Here is a 9,440-nt window from a genome sequence, read left to right as displayed (position 1 = left end):
TAGTTTTGATTCTGATAGTTTTTTTTCTACAATTTCTTTTATTTAGGTTCCCCAATTTTTGTTTTTAATTAATGATTAATTAGTTAATTAATCTTAATTAAATTTTTTTAATGGCAATTGAATGTAATTTTTTACACATTTTAAGGTTAGTTTCATATTTGTACTTCTCAATTAATATAGTAGAATAGTATATCAGAAATGATATTATTGTATAGTATATTTAGTAACTATATTTTCTTTCACCCACAAAAAGAAATTAATCTTTTCCCGTCGTTTTGTTTTACATATACACATATTATAAAATTTAGAGATTCATCATACAATATGAAAATGTTTTATTATTAGACTCTGACGGAGTAGCAGTTAGTTGCATACTACAAAAAAAAAAAAAAAAAAAATTAAAATCACTCTGCTAAAACATTGCAGCGAAGAGACAGAAACCAAAAATTCAGAGAGAACAAAGCAATGGCTACTTCAAGCGCAGCTAGGTGTGACGTGTTTATCGATTTCAGCACGAAGGACACGCGCAATTCCTTCGTCAGCCACCTCTCGGCCGCCTTCCGCAGAAGGAAGATCTCTGTGTTCATCGGCAAAGATTGCACCCGCACACTGGAGCCAAATTTCCGGTTACCTGAAGTAATTCAATCGGCCATTGATGGATCTAGAGTTTCAGTGGTGGTACTATCCGAGAACTATGCGTTCTCGCCACTCTGCTTAGAAACACTGGTGAAGTTTCTGGAGCGTCAACGGCGTAAAGACGACCTCGTGGTGATTCCGGTCTTATATGGTCAAGTCACTCGAATGATGGTCGAACAACAGACAGAGAAATTTGGAGAAGCTATTTCCGATCACGGGAAGTTATATTCCCATGACCGGGTAGCCAAATGGCGTGACAGTCTTATCGAAACGGCGAGCTTGCCCGGTCATAAATCAAATGACCAACTAAAGTAAGTTTGATGTTGATATTTATTCAGTTTTACTGTTACAAAACAACCAAACCTTCGTGTACACACGGATCTTTTTTGAAATATATGTTTTTATAATCTTAAGTTCTTAACAAATTAGTGATCTACTAAACATACATAGCCCGAGGGTAAAGAACGGCTTCTATCTGGCTCGATACAATAGTTCTGGTGGGAAAATTGGCCGTTTTCCCACTAATAATATAAATAAATAAAATTTCAAGTTTATCAAACATTATTCGAAAAACTTTAAAATGTTTCTTAGAACTGTTCCAAAATAACAGTTGTTTCTGTTCTTTCATTGATTCAAGGGGTTTCCGCCAAAACAAAACCCTCCAAATGATATTTTGTTACTCTGGTCTGAAAAAAATAAAAAATGCGGGTTATTCCCCTTGAAATCAACTTAAACCCGCAATTTAGTCCTTATAATGTATCTCCAAATTCGATTATATAAATCAACGTTTAAAAAAAAAACAAAATCTATAAAATAGTTTAAACTTTTATAAATATAGTTTTAAAATAGTTTTCATAGGATTATATTGTTTATCATAATTTTAAAATTTTGATGGTGATGTTAGCGGGAGGGTAAACTTGCAAAAACGTTTTAACCATTATACTGTATTATCAATATACATCTTCATGTATCGGTTTCAACTGAAAAATAATGAGAGCATCGATAAGCAAAATTATTCACTGTATTCCTCGGATTAGCTTTTTACTTATTTTTCAACGGTCAAATAATTATTATAAAATTAAGTAAAAAGTCGAATCTTATTATATATTTTTTTAAAAAGGTAAGTCCAATAAACAGAAGAAACCCCGCTAAAAACTAAATTTGAAATGATCACATAACCTTGCATGTGTTTAAAATTTGCAGCGACTCAGAGTTAGTGGAAAGGATTGTTGCGGATGTGCGTGAGAAGCTGGATCCAGCGGGTACTGTCGGGATCTACTCAAGGTTGCTCGATATAGAAAACTTGCTTTGCAAGCAATCTCATGCCATCCATCGCCTCGGGATCTGGGGTATGCCCGGTATAGGCAAGACTGCCATTGCTCTTGCAGCTTACCACCAGATGTCTCACGAGTTCGTTACTTCTTGCTTAGTTGAAGACTTCCACATAGCCTTTCATGATAAGGGACTGTACAGTTTGCGGGAAAAGCATATTACCAAGGTTCTACAAGATAGAACCGACACTAAAGCAAGCCGATTTGTGGAGGGTCTACGAGGGAAGAGAGTTCTTGTTGTTCTTGATGATGTGCGCAGTGCGATGGGCGCAGAGTCTTTCCTTGGTGGATTTGATTTTATTGGTCCTGGAAGCGTGATAATCATAGCATCCCGAGATAAACAAGTTCTTCACCAGTGTGAGGTGAATGATGTATACGAAGTTCCGAGTTTGAACAAGAAGGAGGCTCTACGGCTATTCTCCCGATCCGCGTTCGGGGAAGAAGAACCAAGTGACGGTAAGCTAATGGAGTTGTCAAATAAGGTCGTTGAATATACTAATGGAAACCCTAAAGCTCTCTGCTTCTACGGCGCGGAGCTGAAGAACAAGGGACGAGATAAAATGGAGGAGACTTTCCAAGAGATCAAGCAAAGCCCTCCAAAGGAGATTATGGATTTGTTCAAGAGTAGCTGCGATGCACTCAGCGACAATGAGAGGAGCATCTTTTTGGACATTGCTTGTTTCTTTAATGGTGAAAAAGTAGATCAAGTCATGCCAATACTTGAAGGTTGTGGTTTCTTTCCACACGTTGGAATCGACCGTCTTGTCGAACAGTCTCTATTGACGATATCAAAGAATGAGAAGCTGAAGATGCACAATTTGATCCAGGACATTGCTCAAGAACTCGTCAACCGAGAAACAAAACAGATCGAAAGGCGAACCAGAATATGGGATCGTTCAAGTATCAAATCATTACTAGAATACAATGAGTTTAAGGTACTACTGAATTACTGATCATATATATATACGTTGATAGTATTTTTCGATAAGAGTGGCTTGTTGGGCAATTAGGCCTGAATTTATGAAAGTGCCTAATTTTTGTTTATATTGTCTGGTCCAAATCGGTTTGTTTAAACCTCGGAAACATTCTGATCCTCATGTGTGTGTTTTTTTTTCTAGGCCACTCAAGTTATTGAAGGGATATTTCTTGACACAAAAAACTTAACCGTTGATGTTAATCCTATAGCGTTTGAGAATATGTATAATCTTAGACTGTTGAAGATTTACAGTTCAAGCTCTGAAACTGCTCAAGAGGTCCGCCTCCCTAAAGGACTTCACTCTCTGCCTTATGAGCTCAGGCTACTTCACTGGGAAAGATATCCATTACCATTGTTGCCTCAAGATTTCAATCCTAGCCACCTTGTTGAAATCAATATGCCTTATAGTCAGCTTCAGAATCTCGGGCTAGTAACCAAGGTTAGGCTAAATTCCAAGAATCCTCTGTGTTTTGTTCTTACACTACGTTAGTCTTTATGTGTCTTTGTTGGACAGAGTCTAGCAAAGTTGAAGATAATAAGTCTTAGCCACTCTCAGCAACTAGTTGAAGCTGATGAACTCTCAGAAGCTTGTAGCATTGAGCGAATTGATCTTCAAGGTTGCTCAAGTTTGGAGCACATCCCAAACACTGGTCGGCTAAAGAATCTTAAGTTTATGAATCTCTCTGGTTGCACAAGAATAAAACATACAGAGATAGTAGAGACAATAAAAGGATTGAATCAAGAAGGCGGTTTAAGAGAAACAAGACCTCGATCAATGGTGTTTGATCTGCACGTTAGTGAAGCTGGAACCTGAAGATAACAAATCAGAACTATTTACTACATTGACGAGTACTGAGCTGCTCAGAATTTCAAGCTTCATATCCCAGATGTGTGTCTGAAGGAAGTAAAGGATTTTTAATCTAAACAAAAACGGTCAATGCAAAAATACGCTAAATAACGATTCAAACTCAGATCAGGGTCTAGTGGCATTTGACTGAAACCAAGGGAAAAAAAATTGTTCAATAGTTGACCTATGGTAATATAAGAAAAGCATTTGGCTTTGGTCCATTCAGATTGTCAATCTTGCTCTGTTTTGTTTCCGTCGTAGAGAAGCTATTAATTCTTGCTATACCGAATACTATTAACAGCTAAATTCCCAATGATCAAAATGATTTAGTGAATTCCTCATTAATATAACATATCGGACCAAAGATTAAACATATAGTTAAGCCTCGCCTCCGAATCCAATTTTGCGGGAAATCTTGCACGTTAAGCAATCCGTTGTTCTCTGTTCAAAATAAGCTCTTTTTGTTGCTCATATACTTCCTCCAGAAGCGATAAACGTCAATACACATTGGGATGCTGGCCAACAGAAATTAAATCAGTACCCGAAGGACCATGTTTCTTTAGAACCAAGATGCAAAGCCTGTAGCTTATAGTATAACCTCGACAAAGAAAGAACACAATCAAAAATATAATATTTAAAAGTTGATTGATTGTCAAGTAAGATAAGAAAACACAATGTTTTTGAGCTACATGTAACGAAAACTTGGAGGAACCTTGACCGCACCCAAAAGAATCTAAATTGCTTCTTTCGCTATATATAGTGATGTCAGTGACGCTACTTATGGAATTCCAGGTTTGCCTTTTAAAAATTTGCAGCAATGATGGTTCTTTTACTTCTAAGGGCAGTAATGATCACTTGGGCTGTGAAATCTGCCATGGGATTTAAAGTTGTTCATGAATGTCAATTTCTGCGGATGAATGAAAAGGTTCCACCAAGTTTTTAGATGGTGCCACTTCTGCTGCTCAACGCTGCATGTACAAACGTAAATAGTCAATTCCTGTATACACCATGTTTTAACCTAACGTGAACAATAAGCAACTCAAAGCAATGAATACTCTCAGAAGTCAGAGTGCAGACTTTGTAAGGATTCTTCTCCAAATATAATTTGAGCATAATGATCTAATGGATTACGATGCATAATTTAAATTGACGAACCCTACAAAAATCAAAATTCCTTCAATAGTTTGGCTAGAATTAGTTGAACTTTATAAAACTATATTAATTGAATACTCTTAAGACATTTACACTTTTACTTAAACTCGTAGAGAATATATAAAAGATATGTTCAACTCTAGCCTGAACTCCGGTATTCTACCAGTCTCATAGTTTATTTCTAATTTTAGCATCTAAATGTTCTTGGAAGACATTCCGATTTTGAACCTCTTCATTCACCCATTATAAAAAGTAAATAAAATCTGTATACATTATTATAAAATTAAAAACTTAAACTGTTCTTTTATAAATTCAAACCGATATATAATTATATTCTAATTATAAAATCTAAACCCTAACCATCTCATTTGTAAACCCAAACCGACATATAATTTTCTTCTAATTGTAAAATCTAAACTCTAACCATCTTATTTGTAAACCCAACCGACATATAATTTTGTTCTAATTGTAAAATCTAAACCCTAACCACATCATTTGTAAACTCAAACCGACATATAAAATTTCGTTTTAATTATAAAATCTAATTCCTAACCACTTCATTTGTAAACTCAAACCGACATATAATTTTGTTTTAATTGTAAAATCTAAAATCTAGTCACTTTATTTGTAAACACAAACCGACACATAATTTTGTTCTAATTTTAAAAATTTAAACCAAGCCAATATTTAACTTTCATTAATTAATAGTATACATCATTTTTTCCTTATTTTTTTTTGCTTTTTAATTTAATTTTAATTCACTTTTCAAATGAAATAATGTATAGAAGATTCTGATTGGTTGAAAAGGAGGAGATGAACCTAAGTATTTTCATAATTATGAGAGAGAATTTTCATCTTATTATTCCAACTTACTCATCACTAATATTTCCAAAATATATTAGAAAAAATACTTTGTTGTAAATATATATATATATTATAAAAGATTAAAAAATTGAATACTAACTTTAAAACTTGGATTTGACTTTTAAAATTTGGACAATTTCTCGATCAAGACTATGGTGCGGATCAACAAAAAACAAAGGTTTCAGACAAAATCGTTGAGTGAGTTTTAGGTTAGAACTGAATGAGTTTATAGAATGTCTAGATTAGATTGACGATGAAGTGGTTGGATTAAAAAACAATTAAGATAATTGATCGTTGAATTTGGAAAGTTTAGTTGCAATCTTCGTACAATAAATCCTTTGTAAATTAGTAATAATATTGTAAAACTAATTTACAGTGAGATTTATTTAAATAGTTTTATTACTTAGGATTTTACATTAACATTCTAAAAACAGTTGAAAAATTTTGATCTAAATAAATTAATGTTTAGGATACTATGGATTTTTTAGCTTCGACTTGAACATTTTCATATGTAGAAAAAATATTTTGATGATAAATAACATATATTAGCTATAGATGAATTCAGATATGAAATAATACACATAAATTTAAATGAATGATTATTGATTTTAGTTATTGCATTTGGACCATCTATATTATGAGACTATCCAAATGACGTTTTATGAAAAAGAGTATTTTTTGTTGTGATTCTTGCTATTACTATTATATACAAATCTATATAAAAGGTAAGAATAATGTTTTTCCATTTCTTTTTTATTTTTTTATAGCCAAGGAAAGTATAAAAAAATTATTTAATATTAATAGTATTGGTTTAATTTTACTCTCACGTAGTAAGTGAAGACAATATACTACTACTAAAAAGATTCCAATTAAGAATGTTTAGTGCATCAAAAATGTTACAAAAATAACTTTCCTCCTCACCATAAAGACCCGTTTTCACCTCTTGACCATCTAGAACCTCTTCTACCGTTTCCACCTCTTCACCATCCTTCCCCGAACCAGACATCTAGGTACTTTAAAATGTTTTTTCCCAATATATATAGTTTCTTTCAAATATAAGTTAACCGTTTTTTTTCTATTTTCAGTTGTTGCATTTGCTTAAGTGACAATCAAGATGGAGCTGAACTACGCACTCTTCCCTGCTTTCATGAGTTTCATGTTGCATGTATGTATTAATAGATGGCTTAAGGAAAGGGATAGGTACAAAAATAATTGGTTCTACTTCATTTAATCTATCTCTCTTTGGTACCTTTTTTGCTCAATCATACTTAATTTTAGAGTCTGCCCTGTCTGTCGGAATAACATACACGGAGATGATTTGAATTTGCTCTAGTTGTGCGACAGTGTTAAGTGTCGAGAAGAGTAAGTAGTTATTCTTCATTTTATTTTCACAGGTTCGAACAGAGGTTTATCAACTTTGGAACAGGGCTCCAGTTTTAGAGATTAAACTCTCTTGATTCATCGATTCATAATAAGCCTCCATGCTAAAAAAAAAAAACTAGAGAGTAAATTAGGTAGGAATGTTTGAATATGTGCTCAACAAATTCGTTCAACATTTATATACATAATTATTAATCTATAATAGCTCTAAAATACTAACATTTTTAAATATAATTTTTAGCATACTAAATGTAGTATTTTAAAGGGATACAATACAATAACTAGACTACAGTCAACAATAGAGACAAAGGAGCTTGGATCTATCTATTCAATGGTGGGAAATAATGAGCAATGCTTGAAGTAGAACCATGACCTTTGCTTTTACTATTGGTGTTAAGCCGCTTATTAGGGTGTAGGAAACTCTTGAGTTCTTGTTGAATTTCAACTGGTAATACATTCAAAACTGATTGATCGATTTCGTCGATCTAGTAGCCTCAATCTGTTTCTCTTCTTTCTTCTGATTCTTGATTCATTTCACTACTATGGCTGCCGCTAATGAAGTTGGCTCTTTTACTGGTTGAGGAGTACACTGTGGAATCTTCTTGAGTCTCTTGCTTCGATGGAGGAGTTGCATTGTAATTCTTGAAAATATCGACAATTGAAGGCATCCCTAAGACCAAACAAGCAAAAAATCTCAGTAAAAGTAGATGCTTTTTGTGCATCAAAGCGAAGCAAAGAATCGCTTACTCGAATCTTTTCTTTCAGGTTGTTTATCTTCCGCCCAGTTCTCCTGGTTTGTAAGCTTCTGTTTGATTCTAATTGGGTAGGAAGATTCGTTGCTTCATTTAATAGGCAAGAGACAACATCCTGACAAGGAAAGTGCGGAATTGGTTCTTCAAGGACACACCACTCTAATATGACAAGTTAAAAACATATACCAAGCTCTCGAGTCATTCAAACACTATAGGCCCTCCTAACCAATAACTTCTTTACCAGTTCTAATTGCAAAAGATTCTCACCACATTTCTATTCCTTTAAAAGTTGAATTTTTATATTTATGGTTAATCGAGTAACTAACAATTTTTCATAATCTATTAATCACTCATTTTAAATATATTATGATTTTTTTGGGTACTAAGTTTATTTATAATGATAAAGGTTATTGTCTCATTCCTTTTTAATAGCATATTGATTATTAATGTACAATTAAAACGTATATTCATATTTGGTTATCGATATTTCCATTTTTAATGAATAATCACATTAAATGTTGAGATTAATTAGTTTACATACTTAGATATTTATAAATAATCACACATCATGATATCCCCTAATTTGTTGTCATTTTTATATTTATTTATGAATATATATAAATCTGTATTATTGAGAATTAAGTTTCCTTAAGTGAGTTGGAGATAATTCATGGGTAATATATTTCTTTTTATAATCAATTATAATAACTATTGAAAGCTTGTTATTTAAATTATTATGGTAATAATACTAACATAAAACATGACATTTTTTATATGATTTTGTTAATAAATTATGTTCTTTATTTTTATTAACTTTATATGTTTTATAGCCTTTTTAGAATATTTTACTTATATTGAAATATTGATTTCTTAAAAATAATATAACTTTGACTTGTATATTTGTAAGTGAATTTTAGTGAAATTTTGACTTAAAATAGTATGTAATTATTTTATTAGTGTTAATATTATGATATTTAAATTTGTATGAGAATTGATGAGATATCTAATTATTATTCAGCTAATTGTTTTTTTTTTAAATATAGTGGCATGTTATTAATTAAGTAGATAATTGAAGGGGTTTTTTTGCTAAATGTGTCTCTGAGCTATCTGGCGGGGACATATCAGCTTTTTCAAGAGAGTGCTTCTCTATTAATATATAGGGGATAGTATTTTTAGACAAGGGTCTGAGCATTAAGAAAGTGTCTAATTTTTGTTTTATATTGTCTGGTCCAAATCGGTTTGTTTAGACCTCTGAATCAATCTGATCCTCATGTGTGTGTGTTTTTTTTCTAGGGCGCTGAAGTTATTCAAGGGATTTTTCTTGACACAAAAAACTCAACCCTTGATGTTAATCCTATGACGTTTGAGAATATGTATAATCTTAGACTGTTGAAGATTTACAGTTCAAGCTCTAAAACTGCTGATCAAAAGCTCCGTCTCCCTAAAGGGCTTCGCTCTCTGCCTTATGAGCTCAGGCTACTTCACTGGGAAAGGTATCCATT

At 32.8% G+C, this 9,440-nt stretch overlaps 1 protein-coding gene across 1 annotated transcript; it reads left to right on the top strand.

The window, feature by feature from the left end:
* The first annotated feature begins 314 nt into the window (after positions 1–314).
* LOC104771748 (disease resistance protein RRS1-like) lies at positions 315–4,011 on the top strand. The gene is made up of 4 exons (XM_010496324.2): positions 315–947; positions 1,840–2,902; positions 3,086–3,382; positions 3,458–4,011. Exons 1-4 carry the CDS (start codon positions 466–468, stop codon positions 3,755–3,757), a joined length of 2,142 nt encoding a protein of 713 aa, XP_010494626.2. The 5' UTR covers positions 315–465; the 3' UTR covers positions 3,758–4,011.
* Positions 4,012–9,440: the final 5,429 nt, after the last annotated feature.

The sequence above is a fragment of the Camelina sativa genome, chromosome 20, assembly GCF_030686135.1.
Source record: "Camelina sativa cultivar CO46 ecotype springtype chromosome 20, ASM3068613v1".
Classification (NCBI taxonomy): domain Eukaryota; kingdom Viridiplantae; phylum Streptophyta; class Magnoliopsida; order Brassicales; family Brassicaceae; genus Camelina; species Camelina sativa.
This window is presented reverse-complemented; position numbering and strand designations above follow the sequence as displayed.